This window comes from Schistosoma mansoni, chromosome 1 (genome assembly GCF_000237925.1).
Source record: "Schistosoma mansoni strain Puerto Rico chromosome 1, complete genome".
Lineage (NCBI taxonomy): Eukaryota > Metazoa > Platyhelminthes > Trematoda > Strigeidida > Schistosomatidae > Schistosoma > Schistosoma mansoni.
Genome location: NC_031495.1, coordinates 47,595,566 through 47,623,371, shown reverse-complemented (window position 1 = coordinate 47,623,371; position 27,806 = coordinate 47,595,566). Strand labels below are relative to the sequence as shown.

General features: G+C 33.3%; 1 protein-coding gene across 1 annotated transcript in view; it reads left to right on the top strand.

The window, feature by feature from the left end:
- The window catches only part of Smp_090870 (putative protein transport protein Sec13), a gene marked incomplete at its 5' end in the record, with an annotated part of 72,714 nt that extends 48,327 nt beyond the window's left edge, over positions 1–24,387 (top strand). The window contains 3 exons of the mRNA XM_018794644.1: positions 1,193–1,344; positions 15,887–16,292; positions 24,067–24,387. Coding sequence (XP_018649035.1) covers positions 1,193–1,344; positions 15,887–16,292; positions 24,067–24,213 — 705 coding nt within the window. The 3' untranslated portion in view covers positions 24,214–24,387. The remainder of the gene's footprint in view (positions 1–1,192; positions 1,345–15,886; positions 16,293–24,066) is intronic.
- Between the last annotated feature and the right edge of the window lie 3,419 nt (positions 24,388–27,806).

Below are 27,806 nucleotides of genomic sequence, written 5' to 3'. Positions count from 1 at the left end.
TGACTTATCAGGAATCGATCTTCTACCGCGAGATTCTCTTTCTGGCTTTGAATACCTAGGTTATATAGCTCTATTTGGCGAAGGCTGAAAAATACAGAGTTTTCTGGTAGCCTTAAGCAACGATGTTAACATGTTTAGATTACGTTTCCCATCCCACCCCATCTAAATTCAAAATGCTGCTTCAGAACTGATTTGTATCAACTCCTGAACTAATGACAGGGGAGTGATTTGATTGAGCTCATCGACCACTTAACCTCTCTAGGAAGTCTTGTCAGTCCTAGTAGGTTGGTGTCTGACAAAATCTTGCTACAAATTCAGAAAAATTAATGGGTATTCGACAACTTCGGTCGCTCGTACTATGATGGAGATATCTGTCTACTGATCGAATAACGAGTTTTTTATGTAGAAGTTCGCTCCATTCTACTTTATGGGTGTGAGAAATGGCCTCTAAAAGTAGAGGATATTCGTAAGCTACTAGTATTCTATCATAGGTATCTTCGAACCACTCATCGTACATTTTGAGACCATGGAATTAGAAATTTTGAGTTTAGAGTCAGAGTATTAGGTAATTATGGTACATCTACTGAGATGATTAAAAAACATATTACATTTTCTTTCCGATCGACTACTGTGACGCGCAATGATGGTTCGTATAGGAGTAGGTTGGAAGAAAGCTAGGAGTAGTCAAATCAAAACATGGTATCAGTTCCTCAAGAAACTGACTACTGGACCGAGCCATGTAGGCTAGTACCGACCACCTTGTTGGGGTCCGTATGATTTTCACAACTAATTGAGCAGATGCATCCACTTTGTCTTCCTTTAGATTTAAGGTTCCTGAATTTCCTGTAGATTTTTATTCCACTAATTTGTGATTTTTGGAATTGCATTTTGCATGCTTAATCTTTTCCATTACTACTAATGTCACTATATTTACTGCTGTAGGATTTGTCTGGCCGTACCTCATTAGCAAAGCCAGACGAATTTTTCAATTTGAACTGATGTACACATGTTCCAGGTTTTACCTTGTGTATAACTAACTACACTACATTGATTAGTACTTATTCATCAAGTTTGTAGTCATATAAAAAAGTATCCATACCTTCTAATCGGTTTTATGACAAATACCTACTAAATCTTCTTGTATCCTTATCAAACAAGCATTATAAATCAAGTTATTTTTCTATTGTTTAAGGTTGGTGTTAATAGCGTGTCTTGGGCACCCTCCATAAATGCTGAATTTATATTCAATCCGACGTTGGCAACAACAACATCAACAAATACTATGATTCCGCCTATCAAAAGACTAGTTTCTGGTGGGTGTGATTCTTTGATTAAAATATGGCGGTAAGTTTTTCATTTATTGTCACTTTCTTGTTTTTCTTTTCAATATTTTCCAAATCATTACTAGTTTAATTGTTAATTAGTTCTTTACTAAGCTGTTCCATGCAAATCAGTAGTGATGTTCAGTTTTATATTCCAATCCCTTTTAAAACTACTTCGCACTCCACTATACAGTTTATTAAATTAAGTCATTCTCAAATAGTTCAGCTTGTAATTTTTTTCAATTTATGTACGCTTCAAAGGTAATATTATTTTAACAGTAGAGAATGCGCTTACACTGTATCTTTGTAGTCAAATGGTATTGTCATTAAGTAATGTTTGACTTACTTTTTAAACTAGAGTGTTGTTTGTGTGGAGAAGTTTGTGGCGATTGTGGAATTTTCTTAGCTTAAATCACGGTTTGATCTTCGACCACCGTTGAAAACCTGGGAACACTACAAGATCGCTTCGTTCCGGTAAGGAACTCATCACCAGTGCGCGTTCGGGAAGCAAACTTAGGTTTTGTATTAATCGGTTAGTCGCAAACTAGGTAAATAGTAAAGAACGAATAAAAAAGTATAAAACTGTATGAAACAGTTAAGATTTGTAAGTACTTATCGGTCCTGCTTTCGGCCTAGCCCAGCCAGATAAGTCCAGAACACCAATCTCAGCCTCTGTGGTATGAATCATTTATTTCAAACATACTGGGTTTATATACCAACCAGACAAACCACATCGCACCATAAAATAGGAAACAACATTTGTACAAGATTTAGCCGAATGTGGCTGTGAATAAGGGAGATAGTAATTGATAGCCAGAGCATAACTCAAGAATGGTAAATCGTACAACAACAGTTCATAGGTCAAAATAAAGCTCACAATAAGAGGGATATGAATATGAATAGTTTAGTTATTTAACAATTATGCGATAAAAATATACACATAGTATTGGTCCATAAATGGATCCCAAAAGTTACCATTCATTATTCTTATCGGGATATAACAACTAGAAACTCAGTTGTTTTAATGTGTAGGTCAGTTGTTATTTTACTTCCGTTGTTTTGCCTTCTCTTTTCATTTTTACCTGAAATAACCGTGACCTAGCACAATTTTTGTACAGTGGCAGTGGTGGTGTCAGTGTTGACGATTATGATGGTAGTTTGTTTAACCCGTAACTGCACACGAGACCAAGTTGTTTAACCCAGATTGAGTGGAATTTCTCGTCTAAAATCGGAGTCAGCCTAATCTAATTAAAGTACAGAAAAAAAGAAATCATTCATAAGATATTTAGTCGCTAAGGCATTTAGAATGTCTACCTATTCACTTTCACTCATATACGCCTACTTAGTCATCGTATGTAGCATTGTTTATCAGTTTATTGTTTTCCGCTATACCTATGTATATCAGTATGCCAGTTTTGTGATGTGTTTTTTTAATGTTCACCTGAGTTATTCAAGTGCATCAGTCTATTCATTGTAAATCATTCACTCACCAACCCTGTCTTTCCAATGTTGTGATGTCTTAAAATGTTTGTAAGTTAATCTCGTGAATGTAATTATTAGGAAAATAATTTTTTGTTATTATATTGACTTGCTGCTGTAAATGAAAATAATGATAAATTGGTGGGGGAAAAGAAGTTTGTAGTTTTTGTTGGTCTAGCTTTATACCTAAGCTGAATGCGTTATCATTTTAAGGTTTGTGTGACTAGAAACAACACGTATTTAGTAAGACTGATAGATTAACATCTTACAACAACATGGCAAATGAACACAATCTTCAAACTAACCGCATAAACTATAATCCCAAATATTAGCAGTTATCATTGTGTTTGCAATCGAATCAAAATACCAGATAACTTTATCCAGACAAGATAGTGAGAAATAAACTCATATAAAATAAAATACTAACATATTGATTGACAACATTATGAAACAATATTAAATCATTAACTGACTCCTGGTCTGAGTTGTGTGTAAAAGTGCAGACTTTTTATTTAACTTTCGCTCAATGAATATGATTAGTGATTAGGGAGACGTTAGACGACAATTACAGTCGTTCAGATCTATTCATGCTTCATCTCACAGCTTTTCAGTATGCAATATTATTTCACATTATTTATCCAGTGAATCCTTTCTTTCTTCTTGATCCATATTCTGTGTGTTGAGTTACTATTACTGACACTATCGTTACATTTGATCTTGGTCAATCTGGTTTCCATGAACTCATCTCCAGAAAATATATCATCGAGTGACAAACATTTTAGATTTTGAAACCATATGAAGTTAACCTAACTTGCAAATTAAGATGCTTCATACTTTCCTGTTGTTAGAGGTGTAGGGATCGTTGTCACTTCACTGATGCGTACACCGTGAATGAATATTTCTTCTCAAGAAGTATTAAAATATAAATCAGTTAGTAGTCGCAGTCCTGTCAACACTAGAGCGTAACTTTACAACCTAAGAGACGTCTACTTGTGCCTGGTCACAAAGTCAGTCATTTACAATGTAGGACCAGACACTTATGTACATCAGTCTAAGTTGCCATACCTCATTAGCACAACAAAATCAACACCAAATTCATAGAAGTAGTTACTTCAATAGTAGTAATATATATAAAGATTGGTTACAAGTATATGATACAGGAAGAAAGAATTAGCTCATAGAAAGAAAGTGATAAAGTAATTTTAATCTCACCGTTTAAGGGAAAACAAAGAGTGTATACACCATACGCCACTGTGACCGATTCCGAGTCATGTCATCCAGAGTCTCCAACCACCGGTTACGATAGTCGTGCAGACCCCAACCAATTAGTCTGTATCTACGAACATGGCTCAGACCAGAAGTTAATGACTTTATGGTCTGATGCCGTGTTTTTAGTTTGGCCTCCCCTAACCTTCTTCCATCCGTCTCCAACGCTATTCAGCATTGCTTTTGGTCACATAAATTTTTGCAATTAGTTTGTGATGTATTATTTCCGTACTCTCCAGACTTTACAGGCGACATCAGAAATCTGTGTGGCAAAGTGAGATGTGCTGGTTGCAGGATCGACCCCTCCTAACCTTCTTCTCATTGTGAGAAGGTGGTATTACTGCAGATCCTTGTTATCTGTGAGGAATACCGTGCTACCACTATAACTCAGCATAGTCAGCAGTATGATTTTACCTTCGGACCTTAGATTTTTACACAGGACCTGTTAATCAAAACCAACTATTGAAACAAAAAAGTGAGGATCCTTATTTTCTGTAGAATATAAATATTAAGTGTTCACTCAATCAGACATTGACAAAATAAATGCAATCTTAAAAAAAATTTGACAGTGATGTTGGATGGAATGTGTTAAACATCTTTAACAAAGAAGATTTGAAGTTGGATCCATTACAATAGTGACATAGTCGGTTAATTGATAAAACACTTGATTTTTGGTTGCTGAATAATTACACGTTACAGACTCGCTTTGTAGACATCATGTTAATAAGTGTAGTTCATACTCGAATGTACTAGACCATACTTCGTTAGTGAATTAAAATAAATTTCAATATTCATTTTGATGTTTACGTAATTATTAATTAAAATAATACTACTACTTTATTATGAGACAATGTTCCAAACAGTATATTGTTGTTGGCTTTTTTACTCCATATTTCATATTTTCTTAAATACAGTATAAATTCACAAATAATCGTGATCACTTTAAGTTAGCTTCATAATAATTATTTGCCAGAATCAGAAGGGGTTTTGTGGAGATTTCAGTATTTTTCGAAGTTGAAGTCATGAGTCGATTGAAGCTAGACCACCATGGAAAACATGGAAGCACTGGACGGCCATTCCGTTCTATTGTGGGACTGACTCCTCAGTAGTGCGCATCCACGATCCCACACTCGCGAGATTCGAACCCAGGACCTACCAGTCTCGAGCCAGAGCCCTTAACCGATAGACCACTGAGCCGGCATCCAACTGTGTTAATGTCTAACTTCAACCAATCCACGAAGTTGGAGCAACCGTTCACCAATTGTCTTCAGTGCGTTGTTATCTCACAACAGACCTGGTTGAACTCCACTGGTCACTGCTTCCCACTAGAACTCCAGGACATGTATCTTGCTTCCAGGTTTTCCATGGTGGTTAAGCTTCAATTATTTGCCAGTTTTCGGATAATTCTATCATAAACACCTAACACGCTTACTGGCCTCTTGTCTTATAGCATCGCCAACTTTGACAAAAACTATTTATCAGACATGGCTTGCAATTATACAATATGACTAAGAGAAGAAAAAATTTTCTTTACTTTTTTTATTCAATTTAATCATAACCTGTTTTTCAGATGAATTACAAAAAAGATTGTTTTACAAACATAGAAATATACATATTATCTGGTTTCTGTTTTGTGTCGTTTAAAAAAATCTAACTTCGTTGATGTATTTGCTTGATCTAACAATTTGATCTTCATTCCTTACAGTTTATAATATGTCTGTTCTCTACTACCTGTCTGATTTGTATGCTTTTATTTGTGTCTGCTCAAAGTGTATCGTTCGGATTTTCTCTTAAAGTTATGTCTAGGTCTTATATATATATATATATATATATATATATTTCATTGGTTATTCTTATTCTTTCGTTGTCTGTTAGTTACGTCAGTCCAAACGCTTGTACGCACAGCATTTTATGTCCTTGAGTGAGATCATTTATATTTTGTCCAAAATTTGTCTTTATGATCTAGAAATGTTTTATACACTCAATGTTTCTCTTTTTACTCTGAAACTTAGTCATGGGATGTTTTGTAGAACTTAATCACTATAGTATGAAAAATAGAATGACAATAGATTTTTACTACAGCAAATGTCATTTCATGTATGAAACGAATGTTTGTTTTCTACACAATTGGTAAATATTATGCTGATAATAGATATGTAAATATTTTTATACACTTACGAAATCAGAAGTTATTACGATTGGATTAACTAAAATTGAACATATTCCTTGTTCTACTTTTTATTATGTACTGTTCGTTTAAAAATTACCTATACTCAGTTTTAAATTGTTCAATTCGTTTGATCAGACGTATAGGTGTCAGTAATTTTTTCAAAAAAACTTGTGTTAATTATCACAGTAAACAAAATAAAATGTTTTTATATATCTGCAACAGGTATATCTTATTTACTTAGTTAACCCTATTCGTCTTCTTTTGTTTTTCTAAGAAAACATTGGTTATTTAGATTTCCCACCACATGTGACCAAGTATGATATGACTACAATAGTAGCGCCTAACATTCTTATGCCTGTCTTCTTTCCTATAACAATCCCTTAATATCTCAAAGCATCAAAAATTCACATTGAATTGTTATCAAATTCTACCACCCAATGACCTCATAAGGTCATGGCTTTGTCCTTGTCCTTATTATGACCCTCACGGTTAGAGCAATATACGTACCTAATTCTTTTTTTAGGTATACACGCCTGCCGTTTGAGAAAATCGTGGATCAATAAAGTTTCAGGTCATTCATTGTTCTGGTTCTTTTTTATGGTCAAACCGGTTTTCGACAATTGTTTTAAACATCAAATAAGTTACAAACACAACTAACTGTTCTATTTATTTAGCTGTAGTTATTTAGTTACTCATAAGTAGATAATTACATGATAAGCATTATTTTTAAACAGATCATATGGTGTCACTAACCCAGTAAAGCTGTTAATTTAAGGTATTTAACTAACCTGGCTTCTAATAGACTAGCAATACATTTGTATAATAATAATAAGTGCATTGTTGACAATAATTCTCTGATTCCTGTAGGAAATCGCCCATTAAGATAACTTTCTTTTCTATGAATCACCTTATACAAATTATCACTATATTTATGATATCACTAACAGTAAAAACCCTGTCCTCTAATAGATTTCCTATTTCAACTATCCCTGTAAATCTTTTGTCTGTTCGTTTATAGTCACTTGTGAATTTATATTCGTTGATCGTGATACTTCTGGAAATAAATATCCTTTCAATTATTCATTGGTATCTGGCTCTAAAAAAGCACTATTCAAACTATGTTTCATTAGTTAATTTCATGTTGATTAGTAGTAAACAATCTTTGCTTGCATCTACAAATTCTTCTCAGTATATACCATGATCTGTCTTTCCAGTGTATATTCGGTGAAGTAATTAGCATGCTTAATTATTTACTGAAATGTGTTCTAATCTTACCATTGCTCACTTTTTGTTCTGTGTGAGCTCTTTATAAAAACATCCATTATCAAGAAATAGCGACTTTCGTATATCGTCTACCGTCATAGAACATCTTTCACAGTCGCAAAACAGTATAGAGCAGGGTATTTCCAGTAAGTATCGTTATTTTATTTTATTTGTGGGTCCGAGAGATGGTGCAACACAGTGGCTAGAGACGTTATCAGATATGGCTCAGAATAGAAGTCAGTGGCGATCCTGCTGTAACCTTATTTTACTTTCTTCATAAAAAGTGATTGTAACTTACTTAACTGAAAAAAATTCTTCTGGTTATACCTTTCCGTTTTCCCCATTATTATTCTTATTATTACACTAACATACACTAATCTGTTGTTGTTATTGTTCTTCTTTTTTTCTCATACGCATCTTAACTCTTTTTTTTCTTCCCATTCTCATTGTTTTTGTGGCACATATATATCTGGTGCCCCCTTGTACCAATATTTATGTGTTCAAATAAATAAATAGAGCAGGGTTCGTTCACCTGAGTCAAAAGTTTGTTGGTTGTCGTCACATTAGGTTTTATAAGACTTCAGAAATATATAGTGATCAAAATTCTCAACTACCTCACTCCTTTAAGTAAGCTAAGTATTGATATAAAGCAGTCTTGAAACTCTATTTCGCATGAGAAGAAACATTTCAAACCACTATCTGGTTAATGAAGGCTTCCTGACTACAGCTCCTACCTTGACGTGGTGGTCAAGCTTGCCTATCGTGATAACTAAACCAAAGTATATTGACTGGAATACATATTTCTTTCGTTCCTATCATGTCAGGCTGGTCGGTCGGTAAATGGTAGGATTAAAAGAAGCAACTTAAGGTTCGAAGGCGAAGTCTTACTGCAGACTGTAGAGGGGGGGCGGCAGCAGTGTTCCCTCAGACAAACATCATCTGCAGTGATGTTGTCTTCTCACAATAGACGGAAGGTGTTAGAAAAGTTCTTCCCTGAAAATGTCACACCTCGTCTTATCCCACGTATTTCCGTCTCCGGTGTTAAGGTTTTATAAAGTTCCGACCTAACACATAAAAAATTACCATTAAAAGGCCATGAATGACCGGGCGTAAACAGCCTTCACTTGGTCTCTACGGTCATGCTACCAGGTCACTAACCCAGCTTCTTTTACAGTCCCCTCAAGAATAAAAATATATTTGCACTGTGTAGACAACTGGAAAGTGAAGCTCGACCTCTCTTTGACTAAAGATGTTGTTCAGAAATATGAATTTCGTCAGCCTGTGCGCCATACATTGCTCTAAATTCGTGACGCTTTCTGTCCAGCTGCATTCTTATGATGGAATAAGTAGAAATAAGCTTCCAATTCTAACGAAATCGACTCTTGACGCAACTAATCAAACTGATCGGGTTTATCCTACCGTATTGTTCTCAGAATCATCAACTTTCTGTGAAATTTATCTTATAAGAGTACAACTAAAACCTGGGACCTGAAATTTTTTAAATCATATTGCTTTATTGATCCTTTGTTGTCAATGCTAAGATCTTAATAGATAGCAGCCCTATTTACTTATATGAGTCATTAAAATATATTATGGTCGAATATTTTGCAAATTGATTAAAACGTAAGCTGTTGAATACTTATTTTGTTTGAAAGTTAAACGGTAGTCGCTATTCATAAAGATCCTTGTTTCAATTCCTGACCGCGTCCCAGCTGAGTACTACTGACGAGTCCCATACTGAAGCGAAACAGCTGTTCACCTCATCTTGGTGTCCAGTTGATCGCCAGCTAAAAACAAATCCCTGATGTAAATTAAAAAGTAGACGAATGTATTTGTTATTCCTCCTGATATTTTAAGTATCTACTAGAATTATGGATTTGATTATAACTAAACTTTGACTGTTGTTTTCTACTCATACAATACCCGTTTGTTTAACAATACTTCTGTCTGTATATCTATCCTTTTAGTTTTGGTTGCCAATTTTTGGCAACAGTCCAAATTTATTCGATTGTCAAAAATATCACTAAGGTGCTGGAAGAGTAGACAAAATAGAGTTATCATCACCATAATATTAAGTCTTCAATTAACTATTGTTTTTATTATTATCGTTATTCACCTACCCACCCTGTAAAATCACATAAACACTATGACCATCATTCACTGCGTCAATAAGTATCAGCCATAATAATAATAATAATAATAATAATAATTCTTTCTGTATCCATACCTATGTGTGCACATGAAAGTAGCGATGACCTTGTATACGCTTAGTTGTCTAGTATTTATTTGTGTAAGTGTATCCACATATATATATATATATATATATATATAGAGAGAGAGAGAGAGAGAGAGAGAGAGAGAGAGAATAGAGAACTTTTTTGTAATAGAAAACAAACATACTACCTTGAAATTCATGCCCAGTAGAAATCGAGTTCTAGTTCATTGACTCTAGTAAAAGGCAATAATTTGTTCTAAAATTAAGACATCTAGTTAGTTTGTTTTAATAATCACGGATACATATGAAGTTGACTTGTTCAGTTCACTAAGAAAAACGTGCACTACATTGATTTATAATAAATTTTTGTGGATTTTCCAACTGCTAAAATTGAAAACATACCATAACTAAGAGAAGAAGTAGTAAGTAAGAGTTTGCACATAGTTGTTTTTTGAAGAGGGTTTTTCAACCAAGTTTCCTGTTTAATAAATCCATTCAATAAACTTGTAGATTATTTGCCGATGGCTCTGTATTCATATAATCGTACAATTTTCAGGCCAATAGGTGGTGACTATTGGTTCTGACCTTGCTTTAAATATCTAGGTGTTAAAAATCGAGTAGATATTTCTAATTATTAAAACGGAGTAGATGAACTTGTAGCTGGTTTCTGGGTCACATAAGCACATGATTCTCAACAGACACTACTGCTTCTCATTTTTTGAGTGTTGGAATATGCGTAACTTTTCAATGTAAAGGCAATCTTGAAGTCAATTGTTATTCAGCTGAAGTCTTATGTAAAATCGGATATTTCTGGAATAATCTATCTTGTGCAGAAAGATTTTATCACATTATGAAATCTATTTCCTTCATCATTGTTTTTTTCTTGTGTAAGCCAACTCTGTAATTTATTTTAACTTTTGTTTCATCTGCTTTTCTCATTTTCTAATTTTTAAATACTGTATTTGGTTTTTCTTTGTCTGTTTTGTTTTTAATATGAAGCATTTTTGTAGAATTTCAATTCTTTATTGTTCACACGCTGAGTGACATTCATGAAACAAACATTAAGACTGTTTCGTCCTAGTATAGGACTTCTCAATAGTGCTCAATTATGACCTCGCTACATATTCGATCTCAAGTATTTTAGGTCTTACAGTTAGTGCTTAATCGCTAAACTAGTACTCAGTAAGACGAATCAGCTCTCCACTTTCTCCTGGTTTCCGGTAGTTGTTTGAACAAGATCAGTGGATGATATTTGACTATGTTTCATTACGAAGAAGTAATAATTCCATTATAGCAGAAGTATGAGCGACATATGGCACACAATCTCACCCTATTTTTCTACAACACTACTAACAAAGTGATTAAATTTTTGATTGGAACGATTGTAAACCTTTTTTCAAGATTTTTGATGGTTATGAGAGAAATTACTGAGAATATAACATAAGCTGAATAGTACAGTTTAAACTGACATAATGCTGTGAGTATTTTTGTTGACGTTGTTGAAATAGTTCTTTTCTTGCACAGATTTTCTTTTAAAAAAAATATGTTTTTGCTAATTATGATTTTTGCGGTGCTATTTCTACGTCAATTTTAAATGATTATAGCTTTTTGCGATTATTATTACTCTGTACAAGCACATTTTCTAATCCTTATCCATTCTAGTTGCTACATTTCACATGTGTAAACATTGTGAATGAATTTCACAACAATAATTGTAGTAAACTAATAGAAAACAGGTGACACGAGTAGTATTAAAGCGAAAATATTTAGTATGATGAAATGGTCAATATCTAGCGTTATTTAAACATTGGTCATCATTATTACAATTGCGCAAAAACCTACATTAGAATCGTACGAATCAAAGATTTGTGATTAGATTGTTCAATTGTTCTTATGTGTTACTTTTTCGCCCTTAACCTTGTTCTATTGTGGTCCATAGTATTATAATCACTGGATGTAACACTACTTATATTAGTTGTATATATCTTAGAAACAATTAAGGATAATCTGATAACATTTTCAACTCCCACACTTCATTCCAATGAATTTTGAGGTCGAAATTCTACGATGTTCGATGCCGACTTAATGGTCTAGAAGTTGAGCGTTCGAACGCAATGTCAAATGTCTTGGGTTTGATCTCCAGTTTCAGGTTTGTAGATTTACACTTCAAAGGGCTCTCATACTAAAGCGATACAGCTGCTCATCTCCTCCATGTTTTCAGTGCTTGTTTAACGTGTGTTGGTTCTTGATTTTATCTTATTGAATATGTCATTCTCCTTGTGTCCACTAAATTGATTACTAATAGTAAATTAATGCTTTTGGAAATCAAGTAGGCAGAATACGCATTGTTTTTTTGTAGTTTTATCGGTGATCATAGATAGCTTATTATCTGATGAATATCTACTATAAACATTCGTTGGGTTGGAAAGATCTTCGTTTAGCGTTCATTCGTTATTTACATTATCAATTAATGTTACTTATAACACTGATATGTTAAGTCAGTGCGAAGGGCGTTTGATTTAGTCTTTGAATCTTTAAATACTGGCAGTTCTACCAAAAATATTGTCTTCCTATTAGCTTCTGAGTTTCTCATAATTTTTTATGTCACTAATTTATTTTTACTTCGATTTTATCTTCGATGCCCGATCTTTTCTATTACCATTAATGCTGCTATTACCCTGGGATACGCCCTGACAATTTCACCTCTCCGTGCTAAAGGGATATGATCACTTGGACTTTTGTACACACGTACCATGTTCTACGTTGCGCATGACTGACTGACTTCCTGCTAGTGTGGGAAGTTTTTGGGATTTAATTAGTTTTGTAGTGTATATCATGTACCGATTTCCCACCAGGCAACCATTGAGAACCAGGAAAAACTGGACGATTGTTTCATTCCAGTGTGAAACTTTCAATGAATGTGTTTTTTCGGAACTGCCTGGGGTTAAACCTAATTCTTTTAACCTTTATGAAAACCACTACGTTCGCGTCCGATGGTGCGTAAATATAGTATTCTTACGTTGGTCGTTATTATCGGTTTTAATTTGGGAAAGGCAAAAGTTGGTTGATCTATGTCAGTTCTGACTATGGGGTTCTGTCAGCTGATGTTTCTTTTGAATGAGTAGGGAGATGGGGCTTCGACCACTTCCTTGAGGTAAAGAGTTCCATTTGTTGAAATTTTTATGGGAAATTTAGGAATTGTTAGACTAGTATTTGGTTCTGGATATGTTAAAGTTTCTAAAATGTGCTCACAGATCCTCTTTTTCGGAAGACAAAAAAATGAGGACATTGAAGACCGTAATCCAACCATCTCTAGTTCTTCTGTACCACAGGGATAATAGGCTAAATTTACTCAGTCTTGTATCATACAATAGCTTTACGATTCCAGGAATCAATTTATTTGCGGTTCTTTGAAATTCCTTCAAAAGCTCACTGTCTTTTTAGACAGGAACTAGTTACTTGTATGCAATACTCTATTTTTGATCAAATGAACGCTGCATGCAAAGTCTAGGTTAACGTTTAAAACAAAAGTGAATGATCTTTTGATAATTTTTATCACTAGTGAAATGGAATTTTATCCTTCTCTAGTTCAAGTGTGACTGACCTTTGAGCATTGTGTTGTCACTAGGTCGGACTTAATATGACTGCTAGTTCAGAAACTTGCATATTGTCATTCTATTTTATCTTATTTTTCTAATCAAAATACGTGAGTAATCATTGATATGCTTGATGCTAGTTACGATTTCTCCTTACTCGGTAAACGGAACGAAGGTCAATGAAACAGTGACACGATAGGCTATTCTAATCCGTTGTCCCAGGCCCCACTAACTAGAGTGAGAAGTCCAAGACGAAGTAGGGGAAATATATTCCGTAAGCAGTCGAAGTACAAGCAATCTCAATAGGAAGAAATCAAACGTATATATACAGCATAAAATTATCCTTGGGAAGCATTACAAAATAGCACACCTAAAAGATACAACGGACCAATAACGTTTAAGATATTTCCAAGTGAGAAATACGACTCGAAGGTGAAAAGGGCGCTTTTGACGCATAAAGAAAAAAATTTTCAAAATAAAATTACAAAAATAAATTATTTACTAAGTGAGTTCTAGGGATTTAACATCCTCAACAGTAATGAAAAAGTGAGAAAATTACAGGAATACAATGAACCTTATTATACATTTCTATTTATTATTATTGCTCTGGCGCAAGACTGGTAGGTCCTGTGTTCGAATCTCACAAGTGCGGGATCATGGATGCGCACTGCTGAGAAGTTCCATAATAGGATGAAACGGCCGTTCAGTGCTTCCAGGTTTTCCATGGTTGTCTAGCTTCAATTGATTCATGATTTCAACTATGAAAAATACTGAAATCTCCACAAAATCCCTTCTGATCTATTATTATTTCGTTCAGTTATAATAAATTTAAAGTGATTTAGTTAATAAGGAAGAGGAAACTAATAATAATAATAAGTTAACTGATTTATTTCATCTGTTGTTTATATATTCAATATTTATTTTTCATATTTAATAAATGTTTATTACAATCAGAATTAAGTGTATTTCATATTTATATTCTTTGTTATTATTATGATTTTGTAAATAATTATTTGAAATTATTTTTCATTATGATCAGTTAAAATTTTAATGTAGATAATACTACGATTGAAAATGAAATATAGAAAAGGATATATTCACAGAGTTCTACTGACTTATTGTTAAGATTGGACTTACGTTTACATCCAAAGAAAAAATAAAGATAAGAAAAAGAAATTGAATGAGATATAGGTTACAGGTGCCTAGGTATCGCTTACTCTAAACACCTAATGTTTATTGGAGTACCAGGAGATTATAAGAGAAAACTAGAGACAATCAAATCAAGACTTCATAAAGTAATTAATAGTTAGTTTGAGTAGTGATACAGATTTTCTCGTTTTAACTTATATGGTATTAGTAATTTGGGATAGTCTAAAGGAATTCTAGTGAGATAAATTTATTCGTTCTTTATGTTTCCTTGAACTTTGTTTCTTAGTATTATCGACAAGTTTATTCATTTGACTCCTTCACTAATGCAAATTGTGAATTTTCACATGTTTTGCTTAAGTTATGACTGGCAACATGAACGGATACACATTTGTACCAAGTCCTAACTTGTTTACCAATAACTGACTCTATCAGCTATGTATTGCATAAAAAAAATGACTTAATTTCTGATACCTTCCAATGATTTTACAATGCATTATTTAGTGTGGCTTCCTTAGTTTTATAAAACCTTTAAAGTTTAAACTGTAATGAACCGATTAATTCATTTCAACAAATCAACACAAATTAATTACAACACCTAATGAGATTTGACTCTATTCATTATGTCAAATGAAGTTAACGTAAATTAACAAGTGTTAAAGATGAACTTCCACTTTAGGCCACATCAGTCTGTATTCATAACCTTGTTTACTCTTATGGAGCAGGTTACATTGGACAAACAAAGTGAGCGCTTTCCAAACGTGTCTCCAGACATTATCCTGCATGACTTTCGAAAGGCGAATGTAAAATGTGCACTGCAGAGGTGTTAGCAATCTATTTTTCAAACTTTAACTCTATATACAAAAGGGGCACATGAAAGTCATCATTCTTTTGTGATTACATTTTTATAAACAGTAATTTGATTGTTAATATGTACTTCTAGTGTTTTTAATCTCTTTAATTTTAATTATTCTTTACCAACACTTTCACGTTCCTAATTTATTCTTTACCCTTCTCATACTCGTCAAGTGAGCAGTCATCTTCCATACATTACACTTCATCTTATTATCTTCAGATTCTTTATTATTAAGCGTATTTCTTTGACACATTATGTAGTGTAATCGTCCTCCTATTTTTCAATAGACTACTTTATGTTTGAATTTACTATAAATATGATTGCACATCTAGAGTAGATGATATCGAAAAGAAAATTTTCTTCGCCAAATGGTTTTTTTAATTTTTCTTCAATAAAACCATGAGTTACTTTTGTATTCCTATTAAGAAACTGTAATTGTAAATCATAGGTTGTACTGTATTAATGCTCATATGATACAAAAGTGAATAAGTATGAATTCATTCTATCTAACTTTTGGAGATAGTTTAAGTGAAATTTTGTTGTTGCTCTCTATTTTGTTTTTTTTACTAATAGTGAAGATACTTCTTCTGGAAATTCAGAATGGATCGAAGAAACTCGTCTAGATGGTCATACCGATTGGGTACGTGATGTTGCTTGGTGTCCAAGCTTGAATATTTCACGACAATTAATCGCTTCATGTGGTCAAGATGGAAGATTAATAATTTGGCAGTCGGTAGCTAATAATGATAATAATAATAATGAAAATCGTATGATGAATCGATCGACGGCAATAAACGATAATAATAACAATAATAAAAATCCAAGTTCTAATGAGTTGGTAGAATCGAAAGATTTTCAATCAACACAATATTCTACATTTTGGCGTCCAACCATCTTATATACTTATCCCGATGTTGTTTGGAATGTTTCATGGTCTGTAACTGGGAATATTTTAGCGGTATCTGGAGGAGATAATAAGGTATACTTTCAAACTATAGATTGAATCAGTTTTCTTTTTGTAGAAATGTTTATTACGATTGAATTTGTAATAGTTTGGATTATACCGTTATTATTATTTTGACTGAAATGTGATCACTTTTAGTTAATATGTGTGCATCTTGTGAGGATTTCCTCGATATAGCCGTTATGACAGTTTTATATAGAATAGATGGAATGTGGCTAACAGTGGAATATAGGGTGAGCGTTTCGTTTGATTTTAAACTCGTCAGTTGGATTTACCTGCATTCCAGCGTTTTTATCCACTCCGGAACTGGAACCCATTATCTTTCACCTTAAACTACAACGTATTATCCACTTGATGAATGAGTATAAATTTTGACTCGTTTTTTAATAGTTTAGATTATCTTGTTGATATTTTCACTAGATAATCCAGCTGAAGAGTCCCACATCCTGCATCCCACTGGCAGCCACATTTCATCCGCTCTACATAAACTTTGCTTATCATGACCATTAAATTGTCATATTTATCAAGAAAATGATAAAGTCTATGCAACAATGTGACATCGGCTATTTTCCTGGCTTCCTGATTTTTCAACCAGTAAACATACCAAGAAACATATATCGCACTAAGGAGATATGGATTTCGATGGTTTCTACCAGAAATTGTCTTTTTTTGCATTGTTGTTTTAAACTTATTAGTTGAATATTTTCAATTCCATTTCATTAAAATGAATGACCTATTGAAGGCATCCCTTATTTCCTGTCCGCACTCTATATACTGTTTGATCCTTCTCACTAACACTGATCCTTCTATATTTTTCGACCTTTTTAGCTATCCCCCTTGCTGAACTCATCATCTCTTTATACTGACAGTGATATTATGACAACTTGGGCAAATGCACATGTCAGGTTTTACGTTGATTATGACTCGCTGATTGATTGACTGACTCATGACTTATCAAAATTTGATACAAATATTGTTTTGGCTTATTTCACTTTCCATTTTGGCATAATCCATATATTTTAATCAATTCATTCTGTTCACTCAAATCAAAAGTGATTTTTTCCGATATTTCAAGATTACCTTATTATCTGTAGCCAACTTCTCTTTTATCAAGTCAAAACAACGATAAATCATTATTTATTTTTTGTTATTATAATAATCGTTAGTTAATTGCTGTCTATAATAAATAAAGTCCCTCGGATGAATATGATAATTTAAATGTTTAGTTTCATGTCATTTGCTCACTTTTGTTTTCTTGTCTTTCTACTCCATGAAATGATTCCTACTTCTCGAATCACGATGTCTATCACCTTAGGTTTTTTGTTGCCTTTCGTACTAATACTGTTTCTACTATTCTGGAATTCTCTTTGATAGTTTCGTCTCGTTATGCTAATGTGCTGCGATAACTTGAACCAATATATGTGCTCGGTTCTATTTCGCCACAAGCGAACTGACATTTGTTTACATTGTTTGTGTCCCATAAATTTGGATTGGGTGTGACGAAATTTATAATAACCAATTTGTGTGTACGAATTTTTTGTGCAGATAATCTACATTTAGCAACATGTGAAAGGGCCATTGAAATATATGTTGCTAGATCATGTCGACACAGTTCTGTTATTATTAGAGGACTTCCATTAGCCACCCACTTTTCCTTTTTCCTTCATATAGTACAGCTGAAAACGTAACACTCATTTTGTGGCAACCTCTTTTTTCATCTACTTAGTTTCCTCCGCTTGAATTCTGTCTGGAAACTTTTTATCCATTAATTAAGGTACTTAGTCTTAATTATTAGGGCACTGTGTTCTTTACTAGTCATTCGGTCATAGACTGTTGAAAACAAAAGGTTCTGTTCCTGACTTATATGTAAACCTGTTTAGTATATCCTACGATTTACTTGATTCTTTTTTCTTCGCAATTTTACTTATTAAACTCATTTTATATAAGTTACATTTCATACTATGTTACTAGGGCTAATATTCACATTGCTATTCAGTCACAATACGACACTGATGCTTTTCCAGAGAAAATCCTCTTTTGTAAACACTCATTTTAAATAGATCGAATTGTTTGTATTCTTAGATGTCAACGTCATATACTGAACTGTAGAGTGTACCACATTTATTTTTATGTCCATAAGTAGTATATGCATAACTTGACTCAGTCGTTTGTCTTCTGAACAAAATTTCTAATATTATCCTTGTAATTCAGTCCTATTTGATTGACTATGTCTGAAGATAACAAAAGCTGATTGGATGGAATATTTTCGGCTCTTTCTGAGCTTCTTAGAGCTTCCTCAACTTCACTTGTGGACCGTCCTCACACCTTCAAATTACACAGTGATAGAAAATATGTTGATTATTGGTATGGTTTATGATCTGATAAATAATTCACGATTAAAATGAATGAAAAAAAATTTGTCTCAAAATAAGATGCTTCTTTTCATCATATTAGCATTTTCTCAAAAATACTATATCACAAGCCACTGGAGTATAACATTTTTCTGACCACTCATTCTCTAATGCATTAAGACCTAACTATTAGGTGTCATTAGATCAAGTGTATGGATTCCAGTTGATGAGTTCCTGTTCAACATCTCATTTATAGTTTTGTAACTAAGTCAGTTAGCGAATTTAGGCTGGACGTTGACAGAACACGATAACTGTCATCGCTAGAAAATTCCGAGACGTGGTAGGATGAAAACTTTCTTATTTTCTGTCCTCATTTGACTAATGATTGGTTAAAAATAAGAAAGTTGTCCGAAAATTCCCCATATTCCGCAAAAAGATCTTTAATGAAAGGAAGAGATATGTTTTTTATCGTTGTTTTGTTTATTCTTGGACATAGTAAATTGAGTTTTAGATCAGAGGGGGTTTTGTGGAGAATTTAGTATTTTTCACAGTTGAAATCCTGAGTCTAGCTTCAATTGACTCAGGATTTCAACTGTGAAAAATTGAGTTTTGTTTGATTACTGAAAGGCTCTTGTTTTTTACTAGTTAGTATTGAACACAGGTAGAGACAGCCGATTGCATTTAAATACAAAATTACAAAATATGAGAATCATACACTGAATACTTCGTTTGCAAATTTCCATCATTTGTCCTTCATATTCTGTATGATTCTTCCAATTCACGATTCCTTTCTATTTCCTTTTCTGTTTTCTTCTAGTCTACCCGCATAGCCTTCTGCTACCATGCATTCCTCCTCTGATTACTGTTACGTACTACTTATGACTGTCAACATAAGTAACATACACCACGATAGATGAGTAATTTTATGAATGCTAGATAGTACAAATCCTTTGTCAATAGAATCTTACAAACTGGGGTATTTCTTGCCGATTCATTATAATCATATTAGTTTGTTGATTTTTAATTTCTCCAATATCAAGTTAATTAGTCAGTCATACGCAACATAGAACCTGGCATATATGTGTATTGGTTACCATGTTGCATTAGCACAACAAGATGAAATTTTCAAGAGAAATTTCAGAGTAGTAGAAATAGTAACAGTATCAGTGGTATTAGAGAAAGTGAAGAAAGTTGGTTGAGAGTTAATTATTTCGTGGATTAGAAAAAAATTATGAAATAATCTTGAAACGCAGGATCATGAAAAAGATAAAAAGTGAATGCATTTATGCCATTACAAACAATTCTAATCCTCATCACTTAACGTCTCTAAAGATTTATTACCAAAATTGCACGAAACCTAACTAGGTAATCTGTTCCTACACCTATACAAATTAGTCCGACTGTCAATAACTTCATGAACTGATACTAAGTCAACTTAACGTTGTACATAAAATTAAAGAAAGCAAACACCTTGTTAATATTCTGAAGTTTTATAGTTTGCTTTTTCGATTAATCTAAACTCATGGTATCAAACATAACGATATACAATTTAATCTACATATTAATTAAATGTGTAAAAAAGACAGTCACCGAAATTTAATTATTTCTTCCTCTCAAGTATTGACGGGAGTATTTTAAGTCTCTACATCCAAACCCGTTGTTCTTCTTTTTTGAGTGTTAGTATTCAAAACCACCCCACTTATTTTCACAAACGGTGTTACTCCTGTTCAAGTACCTGTCAATATACCTCAAAAGTTAGTCATTATGCGTTGTTATTTGTCTTTGTGTTTTATGTATGTATGTGTGTGTGAGAGAGAGAGAATCATTCGCCTTTCTCTGTGCTTATTTACATTTCGTAATTATGTATTCACCTCAATTTAGCATTCTTTTACTTTCAAGAAAAAAATCAACCTAATTCATTGCTCTTTCATCTTCAGATGATGTCATCATCTTCACAGAATATTTTTGTGTTATTTGTTTGTTCTAAATCGACTTGGTTAGTGTATGTATATGACCCTGACCTTTGTTTTGCAATTTCAAACCAAGGTTATAACTGTCTTATTGGGTCAAATGAATTCTGTGAACTGGAACATCAACTTTTTGTATTCCACTCCTTTCACTTCACCTTGTCCTTTCTTTTTTTAATGTGAAGATGAATGAATGATTTGGTTATACGAAGATGAATCATATTATTCTCTATATTTTATCATGTTATTGTTCTATTACGAATAGTTTTACATTTGTATTACAGGCAAATAGTTATTGCTTTTGACCTGAATATGACCCTAGTGGAAAATTTGTGTGATGATGAACAGTTACATGCCTATATATTGTGTAGGTATAGCAGTAGTAGTGATAGTAGTACATTGTTGTATTTCAATAATTGTAATTAATTATGCAACTGTAACATCACCATTATATTTCCATGTTAATAAATGTTTTCTAGTTTATTTAAATACAAACGTAAATGCTTCAAACAATGTAACCTGACCAAAAAAATGTCGAAATTGTCATACTAAACGAATACTTTTTAACGTTTTGGATACCCTTAAGGTTGAGAAAAGTTTCTTGTCATATTCATAAGCGTTTCATATACATAAAAAGTTGTATATTTATATTATTTGCCAAAGGATTAATTTCCCATCACTTTGTTCATGTACTCTCCATACTACTACTACTACTACTACTACTACTAATAATAATAATAATAATAATAATAATACTGTTACTACTTGTACTACTCACTATGCTAATTTTGTATGGTGGCTTGAATCAATGCACATAATGAGTCAGGTTGCGTATGTTTGACAATTGACTGCAGTCATCCATTTCACTTAAAACTGAAAGGAGAAAATGCCGTTTCTTACTAAAACATGTTGTGTATTCAATGAGACCATCAGATAGACGTAATTATGTGGAACTTATGTTTCTGATTTCATTCAACTATACTACTGATGTGAATTGTTAAACTCACACCTTACCATATGTATATATTTTTTCCAAATAATCTAATCAAATAAAAGAATTCCACTGGATATTATATTTTTGATTATTTTAAATCTTTGTAAAGTAATTTTAACTGGGAATAATATGAATTTATTTGTTGTTCTATTGTTGTGTAATTCTCAACAAGTAACTACTTTCAATATTGAATTGTCTAGACTGCGATAAAATTGCATAATATTGTTCTGTAATTAAAGCCTATTGTTGCGCAATTAGAGATAAATTGAAGATAAAAGACACAATTATTGTTTGGAATAGAAGAGAGAAAATCATTCGCACCATCCGCTTTACGTAAAACACACCTATATTTTACACTTATGAATTACCACTATTTACTCAAAAAAGTATGGAATTGGTTAAAAAACGAAATGAAATAAAAACCTGATTGTAAAACCCTTAATAAAAAAGTTTTCAATGTGAATTAAGTGACTGTAAAGAAACCAGTGAATGCTTAACCAAGCAATTATGTTATAATCAAGTGTCCTGGTACGGCCGAGGGTGGCGAGAGTCTGCTCTCTCGAAATGTTCTCACATGGCCACGCGTATTCAGTCACTGCCATGGAATTCCTGCTCATTGCCCTCTCGTGGCGGTGTTGTTTACGAAATCGAGAGGACGAAAAGCGAATGTCCGGCGCTTTAACAGGGTTCGTGGACACGGAAAGTCCATCTAGAGGAGTTGGAAAACCCTGGTTTCAAACTAGTGATGCATATGGGCTCCAGAATCCTGAGGGAACAAATGGCGTATGAACCCATTATTGGTCACTGGCTACCACGGGACTGCATCTCCTGACGTCGCCCCACTGTCTTGTGGATCAAACTTTTAGGTAAAATGCTCTGGGTGTGTCTCCCTAAGAAAATCACCTGTTTCGGTTTGGGCACTCAGGCTGTACCACAGCCCACACACAAATCAAGTGACTTGTGTGGCTCATATGTATTCGGCGCCCCTTTGTACCAATATTTATGTGTTCAAATAAATAATGAAAATTTCCAATAAGTACAGATGAGATGTAACTAGTAGTGGAATCCAAGACCGCATCTCATCTTATTTGAGATTCGTCTGCTGAATATACCTGCATCTCAGCGTTGATTTTTACTGGGGTATTTAAACCCAGTGTTTTCCGTTTCAAGCTCCAGCGTGTTGTCCACTTTAGCCATATTTCATCTAAATCTATATCATAATGGCTATAAATAAACAGTCTACACATCATTCACATTGTCATCTGAAACTGATCACATCTCAGTCAAAATATCAATAATAAGCTAATCCAAAGCATTATAAATGAAATCAAAAGATGTATTGAATTACACTGGTCAGAGAATTAGATTGAAATGTTGTTTTCTTCTGTTTTCCAAATACATAGATAATTATGATTAGTTCCTTTGATGATAATAGACAGTGTACTACTCACTGAATTACACTGTATCTACATTGTTCTGTCCTTACTTTCTAGATGCCAATATTATATTATTGATAACTTACACACCTTTTTGGTTAGTGTAGCCATGAATCAAGCTTTGAAAAATTACAAATATTTACAGATACCTCTTTGCATTCATATCTTAATTATATCGTTTGTCTGAATTTGCTGATTCTGTGAATTCTTCCCATGATAATATAAAAAACCTCATATTCTTTGTATAAGCATTACGTAGCACTACGTAGTCCCGAATTTGTCATTATTTTGTTCACAGTTCTAATCATTATCATTATCATCATCATCATTGTGTTTAAAGTACAATCGACTTTTTCTATCAGCTTGTATTTTTCTAAGATTAAGGTCAGTTATCACCTCTGGTCAAATTGAAAACTATTTAAAGGTTAATTGTGATGTAAAAATTCCATATTTAATTCTCAATACCATTTATTTAATAGTACATAGTTTCGCTTGATTAATATAATAAATCATATTGAAATTATATATATAGTTTCAAAGCCAAATTCTATAGGAATATGTCGACATGATTACACTGTGATGATGGCTATGATTATCGTTCTTACTTTTACATATTGAATAATATCAGAAGGGGGTTTTGTGGAGATTTTTAGTAATTTTATACAGTTGAGATCATGAGTTAATTGAAGCTAGACCGCCTTGGAAAACCTGGGAGCACTGGATGGCCGTTTCATCCTACTGTGGGACTCCTCAGCATCCACGATCTCACCTCGTGAGATTCGAACCTAGGACCTATCGGTCTCGCGCGCAAGCGCTTAACCACAAAACCGCCTTCTGATGATGATCATATGCTCACTAGTGACTAGTTCCATGAGATATTTCCTGGAGTTCTAGTGAATAAACGCATTTATTTTTTTAATGAATTAATTCATTTCTATGTTTCTAATGCTTCCGTTTTTTTATAAATGCAGAATAAATGATTCTTGTGTTATTTCCATTTTTATTGTGTTCTTTCTATTTTCTCCAATCATCATCATTTAGGTTACACTTTGGAAGGAAAATTTAGAAGGAACCTGGATTGCTTTGAGTGAAATTGCACGTGGTGCTCATGAGGCATCCGGTTTAATTGGAACTGAAGGGAATAGTCAAACGTCAGATCAACCTACCACACAATTGGCTGCTGCTTAACAGTTACCCAGTAGGATGTGTGTGTATACATGAATATACTTATGTATATGTATTCGTGTGTCGATTCTCTTGGTTCTTTGTCCTGTACACAACTAGGTCATCAATGCTTTTTATTTCGAATTGTAATCTATGCATTCTGCCTTTCTTTGCTTCCACTGTTAATGTACTAATAATATGAATAAAGATGATTCATTATTGTATTTCACTAAAGTGTTTGCTGTTAACATTTATTTATTGAATGAGTTGTTATTATTCACTTTGGAAAATTCTTCGGAAATTTGTACGACTATTTCTAATTACTTCTTCCAAAGGAAATAAATATTCAAAAATAAATGTTCATATTTATTTTAAACAAGTGTTCCACTTTTTCTCATCTTGAAATTTATCGGTTCTGACTTAATTTCTGTTAAACAGCCGGTTAAATACTTTTTTCTCAGAATGGTTGAGACCAACTTATAGTTAGATGAAATCAAAGTGATCTGACCAACATAGTTACTTACATATGTATTTATGAGAAATTACATTGTGCTCAAATTGCTAATGTTTTATTCACAACTTCAAATAACTATTAATTCGATAGCATGAGGCAAAAAAAGTAATCAATTTTCGAAAAATTAACTATCTACCATAAAGGTGGTTAGTAATTGCGCCCATATTTTACTAGATGACACTAATTGCTTTTATTGTTTACGGTTGTCACTATGTAAAACTTAATACGAATATGACCTTTAGTCGGAAAGTGTATGATAGTCTGTTCGTAAACCATTATTAAAAATAACCCAGTTAAAGGCTAATTCCAATTGATGATCAGGCGCTTGCGACTGTGTATGCTTCAAAATCCAGTATAACTAGATGAGTGGAGATCTAATAAATGTACTGTTAATCTACTATTAGTATAACCCTCGTCTACATTAATTTAAAGCCTAAGTTAAGCGTCGAATAACATTTGACTCTGCTTGATTAAAAGACAATTAGATGTTGACACACTCGTCCTCTGCTTCTCATCGTCAATTAAATTCCTAATTACTTTTATTAAAATCCCGTATAATTTAATGATATGGTGGTGATTCAGTTAGTAATCGTGAATTTCAGCTTTTAATACTTATGGTATCCACTTTGTGATCGGAAGTATCCTTTATCCTACTACAGTTCAGTAAATTAATCAAAATCATGCGATTAATAAGATTTAAAAAATCTAGTTTTTGCGATCATTGCCAAGAATAAGCGCAACAAAAAAAGAATAACATCATAATTGAGTGATATCCCAATAATTTATCCTGACTTATAGTGAATTACTCGGGTAGGCAGTTTTTATCATCAATCGATATTCCCTAGGGAACAATTGTATGCAATTGGGACTTGGTTATTTTTGTGAAAGCATATTTTACTCAAAACCTTCAGTGACTTTAAACTGACCTTGAGGAAGTAAAGTTAGTTTTTAACCAGTTTAGGGATAAATTGGTGAAGCACACTTTTGGTTATAGAAATGAATAAATGTGCTGTTTACTTTTGACTTTAGATGTTAAGAACCCTTAGATTATCTTCAGGAATCCATAAAATGTGACTCTTGTTATTCAGTCTTCTGGTATTTGACAACTTTAAACTTTTTAGTAACTACATATTGGTAATTTTTACTTGTTTCTTAATTAACTTTCAATAATATGCAAGTTACCAATCTTTACGTTTCAAAACTGATTGGTTCGTCATTAAAGTGTATTTTCACCGTTATTTCTTCCTACTTTAAAGCTACTAAAATTTGTGCATTCACAATCCCACTTTAATTTTTTATTGAGCATTATACCATTCACTCGACAGGTTGAGTTCTATTAACTATCACTTTCAAATTCACCCGATTTATCTTCCTTCTCCGCCTGTAGTTCTTCTAGAATTACTGCCGGTCCCAAGCCCGGGTAAAGGAGGAGGGTTGGGCATGGGGTTAGCGACCCCATCCCGTAGAAAAGTTAACTCGCTAAAAAAACGCTAACCAGAAAAAATGCTCAACATCCACTGGCCGGATACTATCAGCAACAGCGTTTTATGGGAGAGGACAAACCAGCTTCCAGCTGCAGAGGAAATTAGGAAAAGACGTTGGAAGTGGATCGGACATACATTAAGGAAATCACCAATGTGCATCACGACTCAATCCCTAACTTGGAATCCGGAAGGGAAGCGGAAAAGAGGAAGGCCAAAGAACACACTACGCCGGGAAATAGAAGCAGATATGAAAAGGATGAATAGCAACTGGAAAGAACTGGAAAGGAAGGCTCAGGACAGAGTTGGATTGAGAATGCTGGTGAGCGGCCTATGCTCCTCGACGAGGGGTAACAGGCGTAAGTAAGTAAGTAAGTAAGTAAGTAATCTTCCTTCTATGATCATCGGTACATTCAAATATTTCAATTCAGATTTAATTTATTCTACGATTTGCTACTTTTCACTGGGACCTCATAGTATCAGCCTCAAGCAAACCAAGTTATTCGTTATTTTGAGATTTGTTTCTAATCCATTTAATTACATCACTTGCAACTGTCATGTATGTGATGTTAACTTTTTGTAAAACTTGTTTTGAAGTATGGTAAGTTCTTCAAGTATCTGTTAGATTTTGAATGATACTACTTACCAGCCACTATCATCAACATTAAAATTATTTCCAAATGTATATATTGGTTGTGAGTGACCAGTTACCATAGCAGCTAGGGATTTATTTGTTTTCTGGATGAAAAGGAGAAAAGAAAAATGAAGGTGTGTGTTTCCATTCTGAGTGATTAGTTTTTTGAGAGGTTTGAAATATATATATATATCATCATATATGTCATCTTTAACACCCGCATTCATTATTTTTAAATTTCAAACTTATTTTCGGATTTTTGAAGACCTATTATTCCAGTGAAGCAATAAATAGACTTTTTAATATAAACGATGGTCGCAAAGATAACCGGAGGCAGTTAATCATAAGTGATCATTTGGTTAGTCTTTTATTTTTTTTACTCACCGTACTCATCAGTAAAATATATGATGGCAATCCTATATTCTACCATTTTTTTAGGTGTTAACAATGATTTGTCCTTCATCAATCAAAAGTATTAATATGCACTTCTTGAACTTCGAACAGCTTCTTAGAGTAGTATGTTGTGAATAGACTGTCAAAAATTGCTTCATAGACGAAATTAGTTCATGACTCTTTGCACTTTAGTTCATTTTTAAAACAATATTTAACATCTGAGATATAATCAAATTCATGAAAAACTGTCGAAAAACTATTCCTTGATTAGTTGATATTCATGAAACCTATGATTGATTATATTCTTTTCAAAGAGCATATGGTTTTTATTTCATTATTTTGTTTGGTAAACACAATTTCTTGATATAGATTTTATTGAAGGCGAAACGAAAGTCTATTGTAATCATCTGACAACCGTATAATATATGTACAGAAATATAATTAAATATTTCACACGCTTGATTTGGTCTTCTTGCTGTCTTACATAATACTTAATTACGCCTGTCACCCCTCATGGATGAGCATAGGCCACCCACCAGCATTCTCCATCGAACTCTGTTCTGGCCAATTCTTTCCAGTTGCTATTTGTCCTTTT